This window comes from Molothrus ater, chromosome 26 (assembly GCF_012460135.2).
Source record: "Molothrus ater isolate BHLD 08-10-18 breed brown headed cowbird chromosome 26, BPBGC_Mater_1.1, whole genome shotgun sequence".
Taxonomy (NCBI): domain Eukaryota; kingdom Metazoa; phylum Chordata; class Aves; order Passeriformes; family Icteridae; genus Molothrus; species Molothrus ater.
The window spans coordinates 5113996-5136997 of NC_050503.2; the positions used below are offsets into that span (position 1 = coordinate 5113996).

At 61.1% G+C, this 23002-nt stretch overlaps 3 protein-coding genes across 3 annotated transcripts; 2 read left to right on the forward strand and 1 right to left on the reverse strand.

Annotated features, from left to right (window-relative positions):
* The first annotated feature begins 1464 nt into the window (after window positions 1-1464).
* On the forward strand, window positions 1465-6872 carry SIRT6 (sirtuin 6). Its single transcript, XM_036399461.1, has 8 exons — window positions 1465-1577; window positions 2719-2846; window positions 3109-3291; window positions 4495-4554; window positions 5121-5216; window positions 5454-5534; window positions 5617-5740; window positions 6472-6872. Exons 1-8 carry the CDS (start codon window positions 1512-1514, stop codon window positions 6760-6762), a joined length of 1029 nt encoding a protein of 342 aa, XP_036255354.1. The 5' UTR covers window positions 1465-1511; the 3' UTR covers window positions 6763-6872.
* An 849-nt stretch (window positions 6873-7721) lies between these two features.
* Window positions 7722-11545, reverse strand: CREB3L3 (cAMP responsive element binding protein 3 like 3). Its single transcript, XM_036399447.1, has 10 exons — window positions 11330-11545; window positions 10342-10466; window positions 9995-10250; window positions 9505-9620; window positions 9143-9274; window positions 8959-9065; window positions 8777-8845; window positions 8610-8694; window positions 8240-8336; window positions 7722-8068 (listed from the first exon to the last, which is right to left on the reverse strand). The coding sequence occupies exons 1-10, from the start codon at window positions 11343-11345 to the stop codon at window positions 7722-7724; spliced, it is 1350 nt and encodes a 449-aa protein (XP_036255340.1). The 5' UTR covers window positions 11346-11545.
* Window positions 11546-12852: 1307 nt separating this feature from the next.
* MAP2K2 (mitogen-activated protein kinase kinase 2) lies at window positions 12853-22333 on the forward strand. The gene is made up of 11 exons (XM_036399449.2): window positions 12853-12976; window positions 14116-14326; window positions 15653-15799; window positions 16347-16424; window positions 16771-16822; window positions 16910-17034; window positions 18906-19119; window positions 19807-19871; window positions 20558-20619; window positions 21153-21198; window positions 21957-22333. Exons 1-11 carry the CDS (start codon window positions 12891-12893, stop codon window positions 22065-22067), a joined length of 1197 nt encoding a protein of 398 aa, XP_036255342.1. The 5' UTR covers window positions 12853-12890; the 3' UTR covers window positions 22068-22333.
* The last annotated feature ends 669 nt before the right edge of the window (window positions 22334-23002 follow it).

Sequence of the window (23002 nt, forward strand, 5' to 3'; positions counted from 1 at the left end):
TCCCCCCAGACTCCAGGTGAGGGGCTTCAAGCTGTGTCCCCATGTCCCCAGCTGTGTCCCTCCCAGTGCACTGGGGACAGCGCTGTCCCCCTCTGCCCTCTGCGGCCCCGTGCCAGGCTGCTGCTGAATAATTGAGGAGCATCGACAGGCTGCTTCCAGAGGCTGTGGCAGCTGGCAAAGCGGCACTTGTCCCCAGCAAGGGGACAGGGAGGGGACCTGGCAACCGCTTCCCTGTCCTTTGCTCTGCCCCACTCCCAGCGATGGCTCTGGGAGCACCGGGGGTGCACTGGGGGCTCGATCCCACCGGCCAGGGTGGCAGTGCCAACCTCCGTGGGGCTGTTGTCCCCGTTGTGAGTGACCACCCCACGTCCCCGTGACACTGGGGGCACGCTGGGGGAAATCCCCAGGTCCTCATGTGCCAGTGAACATCCCAGGGCAGGTCCCTGTGTCCCCGTGGACATCCTGGAGCAGGTCCCCGTGTCCCCACGGACATGCTGGGGCAGGTCACTGTGTCCCCATGTCCCCAGGGATGGCACTCACATCTCCCTTCTTGAACCTGGCCTTCAGGCTCTTCATGGTGGCTCAGCCTCAGCCCTGCAGCACCTGCTCGGGGGGATGATGGCCACGCTCCAGGAGGGTCTGTCCCTGCCTGGGGACAGCCCAGCGCCCCCGATCCCGATCCCGCCGCTCCCAGCCCGTCCTGGCGTTCCCAGCGCAGCGCCCGCAGCCGGAACCGGAGCCGGGGATTGTGTTACGGCCGCGGCTGCGGTTACAGCCCCGGGCAGCCGGGGGGGCCGGCCCGGGCTGTGTTTGGGGACAGGGGACACGGCTGGGGGTGCTGGGGGTGCCTGGGGCGGGCTGGACCCTGAGGTTGGCGCCCCTTGCCCATCCCAAACGCCCCCTGCCCTTGGTGGCACCTCTTGTCCTGACCTGACCTCCCCCCTGGCTCTGCCAGCACCTCCTGCTCTTGTCAGCATCCCCTGCTCGTCACTGGCACCCTTGTCCTTCCCTGGCACCCCCTGCTTGTCCCTGGCACCCTTGTCCATCCCTGGCACCCCCTGCCCATCCCTATTTCCCCCTGGGCCGGGGCACTGCACAGTGTCCGGGCAGTGTCGGGGCAGCGTCAGGTTCAGGGTAATGGCAGCGTCCAGGGAGTGTCGGGGCAATGTCGGGATAGTGTCAGGCTCAGGGGTGAGGGCAGTGTTGAGGGGCTGTCGGGACAAAGTGAGGGCAGTGTCCGGGCAGTGCCGGGGCAGTGTCGGGGCAGTGTCGGGGCAGTGTTCGGATACTCTCAGGCTCAGGGCAGCGCCGGGGCAGTGCCGGGGCACTGTCAGGGCACTGTCGGGGCCACTGTCAGGCTCAGGGCACTGCCGAGGCGCTGCCGGGGCGCTGTCGGGACGAACTGAGGGCAGCCCCGCCTTGCCCGGCTCCAAGATGGCGGCGGCGGCCCCGGGGCGTGTCCCGCGGCCCCGGCCCCGCCCGGCTCTTCCGGCCGCGCCGCGGCCGCGCCGATGGCGGTGAATTACGCGGCCGGGCTGTCCCCGTACTCGGACAAGGGCAAGTGCGGCCTCCCCGAGGTGAGCGCGGCACGGCCGGGTGAACCCCCGCCCGCCCGGGGCAGCCTCTGCCCGCCCGCGGCGTCCCCCGCCCGCCCGGGCCTCCCGCGGGCCCTGCGCGGCCCGGCGCGTTCCCATGGCAACCGCGGCCTCGGCCCCGCACCGGGGAGGCACCGGGGAGGCACCGGGCCCTTGGTGTGTCCCCAGCACATCCCGCGGCTCCCTCCCCGTCCCCCTTCCGTGGCTGCCTGTCCCCAGACACCCCGTGGCTCCCTCGGCCCCCCCATGTCCCCCCCAGGCCGCCCCCAGCTCCCTCCTCGTCACCCCCCATGTCCCCCTCCATGGTCTCCCTGAGCCTACACGGCGGGTCCCCCCATGGCTCTGGCCGTGTCCCCCCTGAGCCCCAGCGGTTCTTGGGAAGCTTAAAACGGGGTTTGGGGGGAGCTGCAGGGACATTGAGGAGCCTGTCCTGAGCCGAGGGGATGGTGAGGGGACGGGGACACACAGGGTCCTGTCCTCGTCCCTGTCCCCAGGAGATGGGGCTGGAGAAGCATCTCAGGAATTAAATCTCGTGCCCAAACCAGTGTCCAGTGTCCCCACCTCCATGGCTCCCATGTCCCTCGCTGTCCCTCGGCCCTGCCCTGTCCCCAGAGCTGGTGGCACTGCTGGTGACAGCTGGGGCTCAGCACACGCGGGGTGGCCCCGGGTCGCTCCTGCAGCCCAGCCTGGGCCAGCTGCCTGTCAGAGCAGCAAACTCCCTGTTGGTGTTGGGTGTTCCCAGCCCTGTCCCTGCACGGAGATGCTCCAGACAATGTGGAGTCTCTGCTATTAAATGTTTCTGTCATTAAGGAAGGCGAAATTCTTCATGGATAAGGAAGAATTGTGGGTTACTGGGGCTCTGGAATCATGGAATCCCGGAATGGTTTGGGTTGAAGGGACTTGAAGGATCATTCAGCCCCACCTCTGCCATGGCAGGGACACCTTCCACTGTCCCAGGCTGCTCCAAGCCCTGTCCAGCCTGGCCTTGGACATTCCAGGGATCCAGGGGCAGCCCCAACTGCTCTGGGAAATCCATTCCAGGGCCTCCCCACTCTCACAGGGAAGGATTCCTTCCCATATAATCCACGCCCACATCTCTCCATCCCACGCTGTCTTTTCCCAGATTTTTGACCCTCCGGAGGAGCTGGAGCGGAAGGTGCGGGAGCTGGCAGAGCTGATCCGCAGCTCCTCCCATGTGGTGTTCCACACGGGGGCAGGGATCAGCACGGCCTCGGGCATCCCTGACTTCAGGTAAGTCCAGGGCTGGGAGCGTGGCACCTCCTCTGAGTCCATCTTCCTTGGTGGAAGGCTCTGATTTAACCCAGACCTGCCCCATCCCTGCTGTCCATCCTGGATCCAGCTGCAAACACCATTTTCCCTCTTGCACGTCCCAGCTGTTGCCACAGAGTCCCCACATTGTTTGTATCAACCCCCAGAATCCTGCTGATCCACGAGCTCTGCTCCCAAGGATGGGGCACCTGGAGCCTGAGCTCTCCCTTCCTGCTCTTTCCAGGGGCCCCAATGGTGTCTGGACTATGGAAGAGAAAGGGCTCTCCCCAAAATTCGACACCACCTTCGAGAATGCCAGGCCCACCAAGACTCACATGGCGCTGCTGGGGCTGCAGAGGGTGGGAATCCTGAAATTCCTGGTCAGCCAGAACGTGGACGGCCTGCACGTGCGCTCGGGATTCCCACGGTACTTCCCAGCCCCACACAGAGGGAATTCCCAGGGAATCCCTGCCCTGTCTGATACTGGGAGGGGAGGCTGGAAGGGGATAAACCAGCTGGAATTTAGAGGGGAGAGGTTCTGGTTCTGAGGCAGAGGGTCATGGAATGAAATGGTTGTTGCTGTCTAGAAATGCTTCCAGGCGCTGTTTGTGCACAGGAAAAACAGATTATGGAATAATGGAATCCCAGAATGGTTTGGGTTGGGAGGGACCTTAAAGCTTATCTCATTCCCCTGTGCAGGTGTCTGTGCAGGGCCAGGGTTTGAATTCAGTGTGATCCCTGTGGATCCCTTCCAGCTCAGGATATTCTGTGATCCCTGGGAACAGTCAGGGATGGGGTTTGGAGCAGCCTGGGATAGAGGGAAGTGTCCCTGCCCATGGCAGGGGGGCTTGATCTTTTCAGGTCCTTTCCAACCCAACCCATTCTGTGATCCTGTGACTCAGGATGTGACTGAGGAGCATCCGCGTGTCTTTGGAGCAGGTGCCTCTCACAAACACCTTCAGCCAGAGCTGCCTCCAGGGGCTTTTCCTGTCATTACAAGCCCCAAGTGCTGGGTCCTGCTCCCAGCCCCGTGTTTGTGTGTTTAATCTAAACAGCCATGGGAAAAGCAGCAGGGAATGATGACAGAATTCCATGGTGCTCCCACAGCCCGCAGCCACTGGCTCCTGTTCAGTTCAGCCCAGCTCTGCCTCCCAAATGAAGCCTGTGCTTGAGTAAGCTGAACTGGGGCCAAACTGGGGGAAATCAAGTCAGTCCTGTCTCAGGCAGCCTGGAGGAAGTTCCCAGTGAGCGTGGGGCTCTGAGGAAAACAGGGCCGTGTTTTCCTCTGGCTTCTGCTCTGAGCCTGAAGGGAATTTTAGGAAAAACAGGTGTCAGAGGGCTGGAAAAGCACAGGGACAGACAGGAATGTTGGGTGCTGGAAAAGCAAAGATCTGGATGCTCCCAGGAGCAGAGATTTGAGTGGATCAGGAGCTGCAATCAGTGCTGCAGATGGAAACATTAAAATTAAAAGGCCAGGATCTGCTGTCCCTTCCTAAGTCCCTTTTGGGGGATGAACCCAGCACCTGGCAGGGCTGGAATGCAGAGAAGCCCTTGAGGTTCCTGGGGAGGAGGTGGGGTCCCCCCAGGGCTCCCCACCCTTCCCCAGCTCACCTGTGCCTTTCTCCCACAGGGATAAGTTGGCCGAGCTCCACGGGAACATGTTTGTGGAAGAGTGTGTGAAATGTGGGAAGTACGTGAGCCCTGGGGGAAACTGGGCTGGGATCCCCATCCCAGGGAGAAACTGGGCTGGGGTTCCCATCCTGGGGGAAACTGGGCTGGGGTTCCCATCCTGGGGAAAACTGGGCTGGGGTTCCCATCCTGGGGGAAACTGGGCTGGGGTTCCCATCCTGGGGGGAAACTGGGCTGGGGTTCCCATCCTGGGGGAAACTGGGCTGGGGTTCTTTCCAGGCCAGGCTGGGGTTCCCATGCCAGGCTGGGGTTCCCATGCCAGGCCGGGGTTCCATGCCAGGCTGGGGTTCCATGCCAGGCTGGGGTTCTCATGCCAGGCCGGGGTTCCCTTGCCAGGCTGGGGTTCTCATGCCAGGCTGGGGTTCCATGCCAGGCTGGGGTTCCATGCCAGGCTGGGGTTCCCATGCCAGGCTGGGGTTCCATGCCAGGCTGGGGTTCTCATGCCAGGCCGGGGTTCCATGCCAGGCTGGGGTTCCATGCCAGGCTGGGGTTCCCATGCCAGGCTGGGGTTCCATGCCAGGCTGAGCTGGCCTCCCCAGCCCCTCACGAGCAGCTCTGTCCCCACAGGCAGTACGTGCGCGACGCCGTCGTGGGCAGCATGGGGCTCAAGCCCACGGGACGCCTCTGCAGCGTCACCAAGGCCCGGGGGCTGCGGGCCTGCAGGTAGGGGGGTCCCTCCTGGGATGTGGGAGTGGGGCATGACCCCACAGCCCCTCAGATTTGGGAGAAGCAAGGCCAAGGTGCAGGAGGATCTCTCTGGGTGCTCTCCATCCCTTCACAGTGTGGGGACAGGGAGGGTGGGATGGGCTCTGGTCATTGTCCCCTTTGCCCAGGGCGGCTCTGCTGCCTGTTCTCCTACCTTTTCCAGGGAATACCATGGTCTCTGTGTGTGTTTTCCAGAGGGAAGTTACGAGACACTATTCTGGATTGGGAAGATTCCTTGCCCGACCGTGACCTGACGCTGGCAGATGAAGCCTGCAGGTACTGACACCCTGCTCAGGAGGGGAACAGTCCCTTCCCACCCCTCCATGCCCTGGTTCTGGATTTCTCCTCCTCCCTGCAGGAAAGCCGATCTCTCTGTCACCCTGGGGACCTCTCTGCAGATCAAACCCAGTGGGAACCTCCCGTTGATCACCAAGAAGAGAGGAGGGAAGTTGGTCATTGTCAACCTCCAAGCAACCAAACACGTGAGTGAGCTTCCTACAGCGCTGCACTGCTCCTTTCCCCTCCTGTCCCCTGTTCCAGGCCCATCCCAAGTTTGTCCCTGCACGTTGTCCCCTCCCAGGTGGCCTCTCTTAGCAGGCAAACAGGCTGGGAGTCCTGGGTTGGAGGGTTTAACCTGCAACTCCTGCTAAACACGTAGAGATGGCAGGTAAATATTAGAATCATGGAAAGGGCTGGGTTGGAAGGAACCTTAAAGCTCATCCTGTTCCCTCTCTCATGGGTGGGGACACCTTCCACTATCCCAGGCTGCTCCAAGCCCTGTCCAACCTTATCCAAGTAAGTCTTAGGAGCAGAGTAAAAGCTCAGCCTGGAGGCTGCTGCGTCCTCTTGGGGTTTACAGCCCGATGGAAGGGCCACACACACAGAACCTGTGGAGGACATGCTCAGTTCCTGCTCAGGTGTTGGTGCCCCAATCATCCAGACCTGGGGGTTCCCGGGATGTCACCAGAGCTCCCTTGTGCCTGTCACACTCTGTCCCTGCTCTGTCCCTGTGTCCCCATCCCCAGGCGTGACTCAGCCCACACCCCTGCAGAGCCCTGGGGCCAGCTCATGTCCCACTGGGAATGACACACGGCCGTGTCCCTGTGAGGAGCTGTTTGTCCCCTGAGCCGTGTCCCTATGAGGAGCTGTTTGTCCCCTGAGCCGTGTCCCTGTTTGTCACTGTTTGTCCCCTGAGCCGTGTCCCCCTGTCCAGGACCGCCAGGCCGACCTGCGCATCCACGGCTACGTGGATGAGGTGATGACCAAGCTGATGAAGCACCTGGGGCTGGAGGTGCCCGAGTGGACGGGGCCGGTGGTGGTGGAGAGCGCCGAGCTGGCCAAGGGCGAGCAGGAGCAGCTGCAGGGGCGGCTGAAGGAGGAGCCCCCCCTGGGCCAGCACAACGGCACCGCAGCGCCCCCGGAGCACCTCAAGCAGGAGTGTCCCAGCCCTGACACGGGGCCAACACCAGTGAAGAAGATGAAGGTGGAGCCTCTCCTCACCTGACCTGGACTGTCCCTGTCTCACCTGGGCTGCTTTTCCTACTACCGACTTTTTTTTATACCCTTAAATATTGTCCCTTTTTTTATGTCAGTATTAAACATACTTGAATTGTGGCTCGCGGAGCAGCTGCACCCATGGGCCTGAGGAGGGCCTTGCATAGAGATGTTCTTCCCTGTGAAGGTGGTGAGGCCCTGGAATGGAATTCCCAGAGAAGCTGTGGCTGCCCCTGGATCCCTGGAAGTGCCCAAGGCCAGGATGGATGGGACTGGGAACAATCTGGGACAGTGAAAGGTGTCCCTGCCCATGGCAGAGGTGGCACTGGATGAGCTTTAAGATCCCTTCCAACCCAAACCATTCCATGACTCTGTAATTCCATGTCACTTGGTCATGGAAGGGGACTGGTGCTGGCTGGATCCCAGCTGGACTCAGGGCTGGGAGCTGTGGGAGGGTGCCCTGGCCCCAGCTCCAGGCTGGGCATGGCTGTGTCCCCCCACATTTCTGGGCCCCTCATGGCAGCTGGGCTTGAGGTCCTCCTGGCCCAGAGCTCCTTGAAACCTTGTGGATCACCCCCTCTTAAACTACAGCAGGTGGATTTTTTTCCAAAATATCTTATATTTAGAGATGAAAATAAAATTCTAAAACCAAAAAACAAAACCAAGAGCAAAACCAACCAGTTGCACCATCAGCAGCCAACCAGGCCGGGGCCCCTCCTGCTTCCTCAGCCCCATCCTGAGTGACCTCAGGTCCTTTCCACAACTCCCACTGTGCCAGGGGGACAGGAGCAGCCCCTTTCCTCCAGTAAGGCCAGTGGGAACCGGTCTCCTCTTGGCAGTTCACAGAATCCAAGCAAAGCCAAGCAGGTCCAGCATCCAGAGGCAGATCCCAGAGGGGACCCCCGAGGGCGTGTCCTGTAGGGGACGAGGTGCTGGCACCCCGTGGCACCCCCGTGCTCCCTGCTCTGCCTAAAGCTCCTCCGCCGGCTCCAGCACCACGGGCCGGCCGTGCCCGGGCTCGGACCACGCCAGGGATGCCAGCCCCGGGTGTGGCACGGAGCCATCCCCTGGCACAGCCTCGGCCTGCTCCCTGTGCTCATGGCTCAGCCCCTCGGAGCCCGATGCCCGTGTGTGGTTCTGGAGGGACCCTTTGGCCGGGAGTGCTGGGAATGTGTCCTGGAAAGCCTCGTGTGGGGTCCCGGGGGTCTCGTGCAGGGGCTCCGACCACAGCGGCTCCGGGGGCTTCTCATCCCCGGCCTGGGGCTGGGTGTGAACCACGCGGGAGGCGGCGGCGTTGTGCAGGGACCTGGAGAAAACTGAGCCCCACGGAGGGTCAGGGCCTGGGCCAGGGCCATGAGGGTCTGGCACAGCTTTGGCTCAGCTCAGCACAGCCCAGCACAGCCCAGCACAGCCTTGGCACAGCCCAGCACAGCCCAGCCCAGCACAGCCCCAGCTCAGCCCCAGCTCAGCCCCAGCTCAGCCCTCACCTCGCACGGGCCTGAAGTCACCGTTTGCCTCGGCCTTGCTGGGGGCGAAGGGGCTGATGGAGGGGAAGACAATGAGGGTGAAGGAGAGCAGCAGGACCTGGGGACAGAGGGGACATCACTGAGCACAGCAGGAGAGAGGAACCAGGAGCTGGGTCACAGCTGGTGGCAGACCCAGGAGTGCATCTATTCTTCCATCCCTCCCTTCTGGTTCATGTCCTACCAGTGCACCTCCATCCATCCATCCATCCATCCATCCATCCATCCATCCATCCATCCATCCATCCATCCATCCATCCATCCATCCATCCATCCATCCATCCATCCCTCCCAGCCCATCTCCAGGCTCCCAGGCTTTGGAGGCCCCACGCACCGCCAGGCAGGTCCCTGTCTGTGCTGCCTTGTTGCTGGACTGAACCACCATGGCCTGGAGCTTCTTCAGCTGCTCCAGGAGGGATCTGGGAACAGGGAGAGCCCATGAGCCTCCACGCCAACATTTCCCACCCCACCTTGTCCCCATCCCGCCCTGAGAGCACCTACGAGTTCTCCTTCTCCAGGTGCAGGACCTTCCTCTGCAGCTCCTGGTTCTGAGCCGTGCACGCCGACATCCTGGGACAGGGAGAGCAGCAGGGGCTCAGGGGACAGGGCTGGCAAGGAGCAGAGTGCCCGGGGTGCCACCCTGGGGGTGTCACCGTGCCCAGGTGAGGGGCTGGGCTCTGTACCTGCTCTCCAGCCCATCGATGTATTCCTTCTTCTTCTTGCGGCTCTCCTGGGCCGACTGCTTGTTCCGGATTTTCCTCCGGATCTTCTTCAGCACCCGCTCCTCGTACTGGGGGAGACACGGGGGGTCAGGGCCACCAGGGCTGGGTGTCCCCCTCCACACCCCCCAGGTGTCCTGGCACCCACCTTGGTGAGGGGCAGCTGCGTGGGCAGGGTCACCCCCTCCTTCAACAGCAGCTTCTTCTCGTCCTCCGTCAGCACCAGCTCCTGGAAGTGGCCCTGGCTCGGCCGGAGCAGGGAGCCAGGAGCCTGTGGCTGCTGTGGGGACACGGAATGGTGACACCTTGGGACACCCCCCACCTGGCCCCAGGGACCCTGGCTGGGACCATGGGCCAGGAAGGGACAGGGATCACAGACAAGGGCCAGGAAGGGAAGGGAACAAGTGTGGGGATGGGGAGGGATAGGGATGGGAATGGGGGATGATCAGGGTGCAGGAAGGGACAGGGCTGGGGACAGGGAGTGTTGGGGACACAGGGACAGGGACTCACATTGTCAGAGCTGCCTGAGAGCAGCAGGTCCTTGACGGTGAGGGCACAGGATGAAGGCGGGGGGACCACAGGCACTTCCTGGCTCTCCTCCAAGAAGAACCCAGGGTGCCACATGTCTGGGTGAGGGCAGAGCAGGGCTGTCAACAGTGCTGTGTCCCCACTGTCCCCACTGCAGGACCCTCCCCTGCCATGGCCCCAGAACCAGGGTGACTTGCTGCCCAGTCCAGTGCCCCTGGCTCTGTCCCCCCAAATTGTCCCTCTGGTCCTACCCTAGTGCCCCCCACCATCAGTGTGCCCAGTTCACCCCAGTTCCCACTCTCTCCACACTGTCCCTATCTCCTCCCTAGCCCACCAGACCTCCCAGTTCTTCCCAGTTTCCCCCAGCCCCCTTAATGTCCTCACAGTCCCCCGCTCCCCCACCATTCTCATCTCCCCAGTGTCCCCAGTCCCTCCAGTGCCCCCAGCCCGGTCCTTTCCCAGTGTGGCTCACCCAGGTCAATGGAGACCTCGGGCTGCAGGACCCCCGACCCCGCTGGGAGGGGCTGGGCCTGGCAGGGGTCAGTGTAGGGGTACAGGACCTCTCGGGGACCCCCGTCACAGCTCCGGGGGGGGCTGTCGTGCTGGTCAGAGGGGGGGTCCTCGGACACCCCGCTGTCACTGGTGGCCGGGGACCAGCTGGGCGAGTCTGACACCGAGTCCCCCGAGCCCAGGACGGAGCTCAGGAAATCGTTGCTGTCCGGGGCACGCTGTGGGGACAGGGCACTGTCACCGGGAGCCCCGGGGTGTGACATCCCAGGGCTGTCACCCAGCAGGGCCGAGCTCCGGCCCAGGGCTCACCCTGTCCTGGGGCCAGGCTCCCGGCGGCGTCCCCAGCTCCACCTCGCGCAGGATCCCGTCCTGGACGTCGAAGAGGAGATCCAGCAGGTCCAGGCTCTCGAGGCTGCCCACGCTGGAGGCCATGGCTGCGGGATGGCAGGGTCACTGCCCCGCCCAGGCCCCATGGTACCCCCCAGGGCCACCCCCACACCAGCTGCACGGTCCCAGGGACACCCTGGGTCATGGGGCAGCTGCGAGGGGGCAGGGGAATGTTGGGATTCACCTGGAAAAGCCCTACAGGTGTGGGACAGGATGTGGGGGCTCCAGGCATGGCAGTGCCCCCCCCTCCTCCCAGCAGCTGAAGTTCCCAAATCCTCCAGTTTTCCACCCAGAGCTGCCCAGCCCAGGGGCTCCCTCCTGGAGGTGGCCGTGCTGGAAGGGCTGGTTAATCATTCTGGCAAGTGGAGGGGAGGCGACTGTGGCCACCGGTCACCCCAGGGAGGGGACTCGGCCCCAGGGAGGGGACTCAGTCCCTCACTGCTACCCCAGGCACTGCTCAAGACCCTGGCCTCAGAGCCATAGGCCAGCTGACCACTAACCCAACTGGCCAATCAGCCAGCTGGCATCCCAGCTACCCGAGCAGCTGACCCACTGACCAACTGGTTGACCAGTCAGTCAATGAGCTGATCAAGAGACAGACCAAATGGTCAACCTGTTGGCCAAATGACCAATGGATGGACTGCCCCAACAACCAGCCCACTGACCAATGGACTGTCCAGTCAACTCTCTGCCTGATTGACCAACCAACCAACCAACCAACCAACCAACCAACCAACCAACCAACCAACCCACCACCCACCCAACTGACTCAAATGCCCTCAAGCCAGATGAGGACAGTTGTCATTACTTGACATTTGTCTGGCCAAGGTGGACACGGTGGTCCTTCACCCTGAATCCTCTCAGAGAAGGCCCCATGGGATCTCGTTGAGCGGTAGCAGCCAGGACATACCTGAGAGAGATGCCATAGATTGTCCTCTCAGCCCTCTCTGAGCTCAAGGAGCACAGTGGACAACAAGCTCGGCCTTCACCCTCCTCCTCTTCCTCCTCCTTTATGATTCTCTGGCCCAAATGGCAAAGTTTAAACTTCAACTGCACAGAAATAATATCCTAGATTGCAAAACGTCCCAGCCCTGATTGGGGCCATCAGAGTGAGATGGCAGGGCCGCCCCGGGGCTGGACCCGTAACTCATTAGCCAAATGTTTTTGTGCTCTTCTGCCAAGCGGGGCAGGAGGGGCCAGGGCTGCCGGGCGAAGTCCAGGTGCTATAATTGTCCATGAACCTTCACCCACTTTTGGGGACAGTTTCCCTTTTTCAGACGTCTCGGCATTAATCACATTCGATGACTGCTGAGCGCAATATCCGGGGATGTTTGCTTGGGCTCTACCACTTGTGGATTATCCAAAACCACCTTAGTGCCCGGTGGTTCTCCCTGGAGAGAGACCATTGACAAGGGATGGAGGGACAGGACACAGGGAATGGCTTTCCAGGGACAGAGGGCAGGGATGGATGGGATTTTGGGAAGGAATTCCTGGCTGTGAGGGTGGGCAGGCCCTGGCACAGGGTGCCCAGAGCAGCTGTGGCTGCCCCTGGATCCCTGGCAGAGCCCAAGGCCAGGCTGGACACAGGGGCTGGGAGCAGCCAGGGACAGTGGGAGGTGTCCCTGCCATGGCAGGGGACGGCACTGGATGTGTTTAAAATCCATCCCAACCCAGCCCATCTTGGGATTCCATGAGTCCCTCATGGCTGTCTCGGGTTCACACGCTGTGCCAAACCCTCACCCCCCTGCACTGAGGGGCACCAGCCCAACTGCAGCACCTGCGTGCCCTCAGTGAATGCCACCCCGGGCACAGGGAGGGGACAGAGATGACTAAGGCTCCGTGTGGCCCAGGCGTGGCGCGGGGACAAGGCCACGGCCCCTTATCGGCCGCCCCACGGCCTCTGCCCGGGCAGGCGGCGGCTGCTCCCCACTTTATGGCCCCGCCGGGACCGGGCAAAGGGCGCCCGCCCGGTGCCGCCACCCGGGGCCGTTCGGGGCCCCTCCTCAGGGGCCTCGAGGGTCCCGCGGCCTGGGATCGGGCATGGAACGGGATGGGCAGAGCAGGCAGGGGCTGAGGGGCTGCTGCCCGTTGCTGGGTCACTAATTAGTGCTTATTTAATTAACGCTCCGTCCACACAACCGGAGCCCCCGGGTGCCCCACGGGCGTGGAACCCCGGCCACAGCCACCACGGCCTTCTCCCCCTCAAAGAGATCTCGCGAGATTTCGCCCGCCGCGCGTTCCTGTGCCGGTACGGGGCCCCGCCCCTCCGGGCCTTCAGCCCCCACCTCTCGGAGCCCCCGGTCCCGCCTCCATAGGCCTGATCGTGGCCCCGCCCTGGTACCGGCTTTGGCCCCGCCCCAGGCTCGGCCCCGCCCCCTATTGGCCGACGCTGGCCCCGCCCGGCCCCGCCCCCGCGCGCCCCCGCGCCCGGCCGCGCCCCCCCGGCCCCGCAGGCGCGGCCCGGCCCGGCCATGCCGGCCAAGAGGAAGCCGGTGCTGCCCGCCCTCAACATCGCCCCCAGCGCCGCCGAGGGGCCCAGCCCCGACGGCTCCGCAGAGTGAGTCAGGCCCGGCCGGGACCGCCCCGGCAGCGGGGCTGGGCGTGGGGGGGACGCGGGGCCTGGGGGGGACACCGGGCCCGGGCAGAGCGGGGAGGCCGGGACAGAGCGGGCACCGGGCCTGGGAGGTCGGGGCACGGCGGGCACGGCGGGCACGGGGCGTGGGGAGAGCCAGGGAAGGCCTGGAAGAGCCGGGACAGGTTTGGGGAGGCCTGGGAAGGTCTGAGGGGGAGCTGGGACAGGCTCGGGGGGACCGGGGAAGGCCTGGGGGAACTGGGGCAGGTCCGGGGGAACCGGGACAGACCTGGGGGGCTGGATGGGCCCGGTCTGGGCTGTGTGGGGCAGGGAGGCAGAGCCGGGGGAGAAGGCTGAGGGCTGGAAGGGATGGGCTGGGGCAGGTGCGGATGGGAAGGGCAGGGGGAGGCTGCTCTGGCCCCCCCAGGTTTGCTGGGGCGCAGCTCAGGCCCGGGGGGTGCCGGGCCCAGGAGCGGGAGCGAAACAGGCCTGGAGATCCAGGCTGGAGCTGGGATGGGCACCCGGGGTCTGGGGGGGACTTGGGGCAGCAGTGGGGGCGCGGCAGATGGGACATGTGGGGTGAGAGGTGGTGGAGGGGGGTACAAGGGGTGCTGGGTGGAAGGGATGGGTGAGACCCTCCCGACACGTCCCAGTGTGGTTGAGGAGGGACAAGGGGGTGGCAGCAACTGGGACGGAGCAGCTGGAGCTGGCACAGGCGGTGGGGGCTCGGCAGCTGCTGCCGGGGCAGCACAGACCCCCCTTTGTGCTCAGGATTTGGGGTGGGGGTGTAACAGGGCTGCTGGACCCCACGGAAAGCCCTTCTCAAGTTACACACCAAAGCCAAGTTTGGCTCCCCGGGACAGGGAGCAGCATCTGCTGCTGCCTCTTTAAGGGCCCAAGGATTCTTCCTGTTCCTTGGCTCTCCCAAAACACCTGACTGCTCCCAAGCTCCTCTCCAGAGGGGCTGTGTGTGCTGGGCAGGGACTTCTCCAGGTCTCCCTGTCCAGGTGATCCCGTTGTTGGGACTCAGGATATGTCAGGGGATGATTTTCCATCATTTCCTAAGAACTGCGCTCTCCTTTCCCTGGTGCTGAGCATCTCCCATCTCCTTCTCCCCTCTCCAGGGCTAACCTGGTGGACCTGCAGAAGAAGTTGGAGGAGCTGGAGCTGGATGAGCAGCAGAAGAAGCGCCTGGAAGCTTTCCTGACACAGAAAGCCAAAGTGGGGGAGCTGAAGGACGATGACTTTGAGAGGATCTGCGAGCTGGGCGCTGGCAATGGCGGGGTGGTCACCAAAGTGCAGCACAAACCCTCAGGGCTCGTTATGGCACGGAAGGTAACGAGGGGCTGGCAATGCTGGGGGGAACCTGGAGCTCTCCCTGGCTCGGGGAGGGCTGGGTTTGTTTGGATTCTCTCTGCATTTGCACCTTCACCACCTCACCATGGTCAGGAGCAGAGTCCTGGCTGCTCCCAGATGGAGTTGTCTCCTTTGGAGAGGCTGCACTCCCAGTAACAGATCCCTGGGCTCTGGAAAACGGGAGTTTTTTGTTTTTTTTCCCCCAGTTCTGATGGAGAAAGTGACTGGAATTGGCTCTCCTGAGGATTGTAGGTCATGGCTGGGGAAGTGGCAGTGGGAAGGATGGGTTTGGCACACACATCCCTCAGCCCCATTTGTCACATCCCAAGGTCATTCCAAGCAGGGACAGAGGTTCCTGAGAGGTTCCTCAGACAGAGGTTCCTCTCAGACTTGGCCTCATTGGGAACATCCACTGTGGTGCCACGGAGTAGAAAATCAGGAGCTGCTTCACCTGCCTGCTGGGAGAGGCCGTGCTTGGCAGGAGCGGCACAACCACTGCTCTGCCTCCTCCAGAGTCTCTCCTCCCTCCTGCTGCTGGGATCGTGGAATCCTGCCGTGGTTTGGGTTGGAAGGGGCCTTGCAGCTCACCCAGTTCCAGGGGCAGGGCCTCCTTTCACCAGCCCTGGGTGTTTCCCTCCCTGCTCTGCTCTGACCCCACGTGCAGCCCCAAAAGCCGCTGCTCGTTCTTGTGCAGAACCTTCACAGGGGCTTTTTCTTTTCTGTGGTTTCCTTGATCTGGGAGCACCTTCTTACAACACCTCCAGAGCTTGTGAAAATGCTCCTGGCTGCTGACTCAGAGGGGCTGAGATCAAACTCCTGACTCGTCTTTCCACCCGTGTCCGGTGCAATCCCGGCGCCTTCCATGGCTGAGGCAGCACAGAGCTCTCCCTGTGCCTCCAGCCTGGGATCCCACACTGGATGGGGTTGGAGACACCTTCAACCCACCCAGTCCCACCCCTGCCACGGCCAGGGACACCTTCCGCTGTCCCAGGCTGCTCCAAGCTATGTCCAACCTGGCCCTGGGCACTTCCAGGGGCAGCCACAGCTTCTGTGGGAATTCCATTCCAGGGCCTCACCCCCCTGCCAGGGTTTATTCCCAATATCCCATCCATCCCTGCCCTGGGAAGCCATTCCCTGTGTCCTGGCACTTCATCCTTAATATTATTCTGCAAATGGGAAAAATTCTGCTCCAGAGCAGCGCCTCCCTTGGAGATCTGATTTCCTCCCGGCACTCAGGGCTGCTGCCCATCAGTTCTTTTCCTTCCCAGGAGTCACACACCTTGCCTGTTTTCTCTCTCCTGGCAGCTGATCCATTTGGAAATCAAGCCAGCCATCAGGAACCAGATCATCCGGGAGCTGCAGGTGCTGCACGAGTGCAACTCCCCCTACATCGTGGGCTTTTATGGAGCCTTCTACAGCGACGGGGAGATCTCCATCTGCATGGAGCACATGGTGAGTGAGTGAGCGAGGCCCTGCCCTCCCTGCAGCCTCCCAGTGCCCTCTCCCTGCCAGCTCAGTGCCCTGGGCCACTGGCAGCTCCTTCTCCTGGCCACTCTGCTCCTGGTGGGAGCCACGCATTCCTGCCCAGGGCTCGGAATGAAGGAGACAGCGACGTTTGGGAAGAGGAAGCAGAGGTTTGGGGCTTGGCCAAGCGGAAATGTTGCCAACCCACTGCTCTGCAGAGCCTGCTGAGAGGCTCAGTGGACACATTCTGTTCTTTCTGGTGGAGAATTATGTTATTTCTCCTCCAAATCAGCACCATCTTGGCATTTCCAGTGATGGAAGGAAACAAAGATCCAACAGCAAGAAGCAGAGCTGTTAAAAAAGCAGTTTTCAGTGATAAACCTGAGCTCAGATCACCAAATCTTTTTTTTTTTTTTTGGCTGAAAAAGGAGTGTGCTCAATGCTGGTCACCCACACCTGCTGCCCTGTACATCCAGCTGCTCTGTTTTCCTGCTGGGAATTGCTGTGTTGGTCATTCCCATGTTCTTGGTTTCAGGATGGTGGCTCTTTGGATCAAGTGCTGAAAGAAGCCAAAAGAATTCCTGAGGAAATCCTGGGCAAAGTCAGTATAGCGGTGAGTGGTGGGGCTGCTCAGGCTTCCAGGGGGGGATTTGCTGGGCAGGGATTGGGAATAATTCCTGGGCTGTGTTCCCCAGTCCTGGGGACTTCACTTTTCCTGGGCCAAGAGGCCAGAGCAGAGGGGAAATATTCCCAACCCCTTTCCCCCTGGATAATGTTGGCTTCACTTCGAGGAGATTTGGGAGAAGCTTTTTTGGGGTGGTTCACCCAAAATCTGTGATGGAACTGGGGATGAATTGCAAACCCTGAGGGACGTGGGCACCACAGGGCAGCTCTCCTTGAGCTGGGGGCAGAGCTCTCCCCTGAGCTCTGCTCTGATCCAGCCTTTGGGTTCCTCCCAGGTTCTGCGGGGCCTGGCCTATCTGCGGGAGAAGCACCAAATCATGCACAGAGGTGAGAGCAGGACCCCGAAAATCCCAGCCTGCGGTGCCAGGTGTCACCCAGAGCCACCTTCACACCCCCCTCTCTCGCTGTTCCCAGATGTGAAACCCTCCAACATCCTGGTGAATTCCCGAGGGGAGATCAAGCTCTGTGACTTTGGGGTCAGCGGGCAGCTCATTGACTCCATGGCCAACTCCTTTGTGGGAACTCGGTCCTACATGTCTGTAAGTTCCTTCCACCTGGGGTTTTTGGGTCGTTTGGGTTCATCTCAGCTGTTTCCATCCCCATCCTGTTCACAGGGACGCTTTCCACTGTCCCAGATTGTTCCCAGCCCCGTCCAGCCTGGCCTTGGACGCTTCCAGGGATCCAGGGGCAGCCACAGCTTCTGTGGGAACCTGTGCCAGGGCCTCCCCACCCTCCCAGGGCAGGATCCTGAGGTCTGAGCTGCTTCTGTATTTTGGGAATGGTTATTCAAGTGCAGTTATAGTTAGACAGGGGCTATTTAAAAATCCTGTCCCCTCTGCTCCTAGGCCCTGGCTCCAGGCTGCCTCAGAGCTGCCAGTGGGGATGACTTGCATGGATTGATTCATTTCTGATTCTTTTCTTTTAATGGTCATATCCTCGAGGGGATTTTCTGCTCCTCTGGTTCCTCTTGGGTGTTAACAGCAGAGAGCAGGAAAATACATTTTTATGGATAAGTTGAGTTCCTTCGATTTCAGCCCACAGAGAAATGGATTCCTGCTGGGTGTTCCAGACTCCCAAACACAAGTAGCTGGGAATGCTGCTGAGTTGGGAGTGTGGATAAGATGCTCCAAGTGCTTTTCGTCTGCACATCATTTTTCTTTGCCATCCCCTTTGCACATGATCCTTTTGGGACTGTCCTTTCCCTGGAGAGCTGCCATGGAGAGGCCTTTGGGATATTACAGAATCCCAGAATGGTTTGGGTTGGAAGGACCTTAAAGCCCATCCAGTGCCACTCCTGCCATTGCAGGGACACCTCCCACTGTCCCAGGGGGCTCCAGCCTGGCCTTGGGCACTGCCAGGGATCCAGGGGCAGCCCCAGCTGCTCTGGGCACCCTGTGCCAGGGCCTGCCCACCCTCCCAGGGGGGAATTCCTTCCCAATCTATCCCATCTATCCCTGCCCTCTGTCTGTGTGAAGCCATTCCCTGTGTCCTGTCCCTTGTCCAGAGTCCTTCTCCAGTTCCCTTGGAGCCCCTTCAGGCACTGGAGGCTGAGTCTCACCAATACAGGATATTTGTATTTGGTGTCCCATGTTAGCCCATGTTCCTGTGTCCTGGGGGGTCCATATCCCATGTCAGTGGATGTTCCTGTGCCCTGGGGACCAGCATTCCATGTCACCCTGCATTCCCTGTGCCCTGGGTGCCATTATCGCCCATTCCCAGGGCCATTATCCCTGCTCCCATGCCCATTCCTGTCCCCCTGAGCCCCTCCCTGTGCTCTCCCTGTTATCCCCATTCCCAGTGCCATTATCACCCATTCCCATTCTCCCTGAGCCCCTCCCTGTGCTTTCCCATTCCCAGTGCCATTATCCCCATTATCCCCATTCCCATTGTCCCCCATTCCCAGTGCCATTATCCCCATTATCCCCATTCCCATTATCCCCATTCCCATAATCCCCCATTCCCAGTGCCATTATTCCCGTTATCCCCCATTCCCATTATCCCCCATTCCCATTATCCCCATTTCCAGTGCCATTGTCCCCATTATCCCCATTCCCATAATTCCCCCATTCCCATAATCCACCATTCCCATTATCCCCATTCCCAGTGCCATCATCCCCCATTCCCAGTGCCATTGTCCCCATAATCCCTCTTTCCCAGTGCCATTGTCCCCCGTTATCCCCATTCCCATTATCCCCATTCCCATTATCCCCATTCCCATTATCCCCGTTCCCAGTGCCATTATCCCCATTATCCCTGTTCCCAGTGCCATTGTCCCCCGTTATCCCCATTCCCATTATCCCCATTCCCATTATCCCCATTCCCATTATCCCCATTCCCATTATCCCCGTTCCCAGTGCCATTATCCCCATTATCCCTGTTCCCAGTGCCATTGTCCCCATCTCCCCCGCAGCCCGAGCGCCTGCAGGGCACGCACTACTCGGTGCAGTCGGACATCTGGAGCATGGGGCTGTCCCTGGTGGAGCTGTCGATCGGAAGGTACCCAATCCCCCCGCCAGACTCCAAGGAACTGGAAGCAATTTTTGGCCGTCCTGTGGTGGACGGGGCGGAGGGAGAGTCCCCCAGCATCTCGCCGCGGGCCAGGCCCCCAGGACGCCCCGTCAGTGGTAGGGGCTGTGGTGTGCATCGGCAGCAACGCTTCCATGGGGGATCCGCGGGGTTGGGGGGCGGCTGGGGGAGCTGCCCCGCAGGAGGCTCTGCTGGGAGCGCTGCCAGGGGAGGCCGCACCCGTTCCTGCGCAACACAGGTTGGTGGAAATCCCGGTGGGGAGGGAGCTCTCAGGATGGATTTGGGATCTGTCCGTCCGCGGGCTCCCGAGATCCTCCCGTGTCCCGCAAAAAGGCCGTGGGCGAAGCTGGAATGGGGCTCCCATGGAGAGGATGGCTTGAGGGACGTTGTCGCAGCCCCTGTGCTGCCAGCAGGTTCTTCTCAGGCCTCAGGCAGCTCTTTGGGAAGAGCTTTGCTGGGAGCTCCCACAGAAGCACCAAAGAGCAGCAGGATTCCAGGGGTGCTCTGCTGGAGCCGTTTCCTTGGGAGCAGAAGGCTCTGGAAGTGCTGCCAGCCAGCCAGAGTCGATGGTCTGGTGCTGTCCAAACATAAATAAATCTGGACGGGAGGTCTGGTGAAAGAAATCCAAATTCTGGGAATGAAGTTGATTTCTCTTTAACCATGACTCAATTCCCCTGGGAGTTGCCTCAGCCTCTCCCAGCAGAGCTCCCCCAAAGTTGTGTTTTTCACCCCAAACTGAGCCCTGAGCAGCCTCTCAGCACCGTTTGTGTCGTGTCACCCCCCAGGCCACGGGATGGACACCAGGCCTGCCATGGCCATCTTTGAGCTGCTGGATTACATCGTTAACGAGGTGGGTGTTTGCTTTCCCAGAGGTTCCTCAGGGATGTTCTGCTCTGCTCAGTCAGGCTGGGATCTGGAATGTTTGGTCACTCATGGAATCCCAGCATGGTTTGGGTTGGAAGGACCTTAAAGCTCATCCAGCGCCACCCCTGCCATGGCAGGGACACCTCCCACTGTCCCAGGCTGCTCCAGGGATCCAGGGGCAGCCACAGCTGCTCTGGGAATTCCATCCCAGGGCCTCCCCACCCTTACAGGGGGGAATTCCTTCCCAAAATCCCAGCTAAACCTTCCCTCCCTCAGTTTAACGCCATCCCCCTTGTCCTACCCAACTTGCAAGGACAGGTCTCACAAACAAGTGGAGAAAGGGCAGCTTCCCTTTCCAGGGTGATGGAAAATTCTCATTTTGGGATTGTTTCATCAGCCCTAGGCATGGCCAGAGCTGGGATTTGTGAGGTTGGATTTAGGATTGGGATGCTTGGTGATTTCCCAGCTTTGGCTGGGGTTCAGTGTGGGGTCCCCTGGGTGCAGAACGAGCTGGAGCAGCAGGGGAAGGAATGGCAGGGAAGGGTTTTCCTGGCTGGAAAAGCAGTGAGGATGAGGAGGATGGGAGTGTCTGTAGAGCACAGCTCCCTGACACTGATTTTTGGCACAGTAACACAGGAGTGGTGCAGGAACCCCTTTTCCTTCTCTCCACAGCCACCTCCCAAGCTGCCAAGTGGAGTCTTCACGCAAGATTTCCAGGAGTTTGTAAATAAATGGTGAGGATTTCATCTCCTGGCTGAAGGTGGAGGCTTGGATGTGCTCCTTGACAGCTCTGCCTGATCTCCCTCTCTCCCTGCCTGATCCCACCTTGTGCTGGGAGCTCCTGCCTTGGGAAGGGTTGCAATAAAAGCATTTTATTTGTGGGGCTGCTGAGCAGGATCCCAGCCCCTCCTAAATCTGAGCCTGGCAAGGGGGGGTTGGTGGAGCAGATCCTGGGGCTGAGTCACCCCGTGGGCACAGGGACACCTGAAGGTGCTGCCAGAGCTCCCGGTAAAGCAGAGCTTGGATATTAAATCCCAGATTGCTGCCAAGCTTTGGGGCCTTTTCTCCATTTGCAGGGCACAATTTGTCCCCACAGTGTGGAGGAGATGGATCCTGCAGCTCTCCCTGGGAGCTGAGCTGGCAGGGATCCCTCTCCCAGGATCCTGAGGGGCTCTGGGGGAAGCTGGAGCTTCCTTCTCCAGCCTGATCCCCACATTCCCACAAGGAATCTCACCTTGGCTTCCCTCTCTCGTTCTTCTCATTTCAGCTTAATTAAGAACCCAGCAGAACGAGCAGATCTGAAGATGCTGATGGTGAGTGGGGAGAGGATTTTTCTGCTGCACTGGGGTGGCACCAGCTCTGCCAGCTGCTGCCTCCTCCCTCTTGCTCCAAAGGCTGGGAATTCCCAGGATGGGGCAGAGGGTGGGACTGGCCCCCTTTATCCAGGGGCAGTGCTGGATCTCTGCTGGGACAGCCCTGGCTCCTCACCTGGGCAGGTGGGGGGCACTGAGGGCTGGCTCCCAGCTGTGCTCCCATCCCAGAGATCCAGCAGAGTCCTGGGAAAGGGGGGGATCAGGTGAGACCCTACCTGCAGAGCTTCTCCAACACCAGAGGGACCTGGAGCTGCTGGGAGAGTCCAGAGGGGGCCTGGAGCTGCTGGGAGAGTCCAGAGGAAGGCCTGGAGCCCCTCTGGAGCTCTGGCAGAGCTGGGGGGGCTCACCTGGACAGGAGCAGCTCCAGGGAGAGCTCAGAGCCCCTCCAGGGCCTGAAGGGGGCTCCAGGAGAGCTGGAGAGGGACTGGGGACAAGGCATGGAGGGACAGGACACAGGGAATGGCTCCCACTGCCAGAGGGCAGGGCTGGGTGGGATATTGGGCAGGAATTCCTCCCTGTGGTGGTGGGAGGGTTGCAAGGAATAAATATTTCCCCCAAATCCTCTTTTCCTGCCTCAGCTGTGGCACCAGGATCTTCCCCGCCTCTCCAGGGCATATCCCACAGCACAGGGCTGGCTTTTTGGGACCTGGGATGGTCCTCTGGGCTGTTCCTGACCGTGTTTTCCCCTGTGCTTGCAGAGCCACACGTTCATCAAGCGCTCCGAGGTGGAGGAGGTGGATTTCGCGGGCTGGCTGTGCCGGACGCTGCGGCTGAACCAGCCCAGCACTCCCACCCGAGCTGCCATGTGAGCCCGGCCCGGCCCTCCTGCCTCTGGCACCGCTTCCTCTCCTCCCTGCAGGGCACAACTGCCCCTCCTTCCTCCCTCCCAGCGCCAAAGCTCCGGCCCCGGGCCGGCTCCATCCTCCGGGGCTGCCCACCGGGGTCGGTCCCCTGGGACCTGGGGGTGTTCCAGGCCTCTGCTCCAGCTCTGGAGCTCCTGACACTTGGGAATTGTGGTGCTGCTTATGTTGGTTTTTTTTCTTTATTTTGGGTTTCTTTTTGTTTTGGTTTGGGTTTTTTTTGGTTGGTTTTTTGTTTTTTTTTTTTTTTGGAAATGTGTTCACTGGGGTTAGAAAGGAAGGGGATGGGGGGTGTGAGGTGGTGCAGGATGAGGGGCAGCTGGTGCTTCACCCCATCCCTGGTTTTCTCTCCGGGATGGAGAATCGGTGGGATCAGGAATGGAGAAAGCCTGCCTAGGGTGGCCCAGAGCAGTGTCCCTGTCCTGCCTGGGGCCACAGCTGGGCTCTGGGCTGGGGCAGAGCAGGGATTGCTGTTCGGTTTAAATCTGCTTTAAACGGTTCTGATGAAGCCTGGCTTGTCCTGAGCTGGATGTTCAGGGGAGGGGCTGGATCCATGGGGATGGGGATGGGGATGGCTCCCACTTTCCAGTGTCCAGGTGAGGGGGAGAGCGTGGATTTTGGATTTTCCTTCCCTGGAGAGGTGGAGGCAGAGCCCGGCTGTTCCCAGCGGCCATGCCCAGGGTTGGGGTCCCTCTCCTGACCCCAGCGGGGGCACAGGGAACCCTCCAGGCTGCATTTTCCCCCTCCAGGCTGCATTTTCCCCCTCCAGGCTGCATTCTCCCCCTCCAGCTGCCTCCAGCCCATCCCAGGGCTGGCCTCAGCCATTGTGGACGTGGCAGAGCTCCAGGATTCCCTGTCAGAGCCCCCTGGCCAGGGATGAACCC

Excerpts from the sequence above, each read along its gene's own strand:
- MAP2K2 (XM_036399449.2), top strand. The coding sequence starts at position 12,891 with ATGCCGGCCAAGAGGAAGCCGGTGCTGCCCGCCCTCAACATCGCCCCC. Across the intron at positions 17,035-18,905 it reads GAACTCGGTCCTACATGTCT|CCCGAGCGCCTGCAGGGCAC; the intron begins GTAAGTTCCTTC and ends TCTCCCCCGCAG. Across the intron at positions 19,120-19,806 it reads CCCAGGACGCCCCGTCAGTG|GCCACGGGATGGACACCAGG; the intron begins GTAGGGGCTGTG and ends GTCACCCCCCAG.
- SIRT6 (XM_036399461.1), top strand. The coding sequence starts at position 1,512 with ATGGCGGTGAATTACGCGGCCGGGCTGTCCCCGTACTCGGACAAGGGC. Across the intron at positions 1,578-2,718 it reads GCAAGTGCGGCCTCCCCGAG|ATTTTTGACCCTCCGGAGGA; the intron begins GTGAGCGCGGCA and ends GTCTTTTCCCAG. Across the intron at positions 5,535-5,616 it reads CTGGCAGATGAAGCCTGCAG|GAAAGCCGATCTCTCTGTCA; the intron begins GTACTGACACCC and ends TCCTCCCTGCAG.
- CREB3L3 (XM_036399447.1), bottom strand. Across the intron at positions 8,337-8,609 it reads AGACAGGGACCTGCCTGGCG|GTCCTGCTGCTCTCCTTCAC; the intron begins GTGCGTGGGGCC and ends CTCTGTCCCCAG. Across the intron at positions 8,069-8,239 it reads TGACTTCAGGCCCGTGCGAG|TTTTCTCCAGGTCCCTGCAC; the intron begins GTGAGGGCTGAG and ends CGTGGGGCTCAG.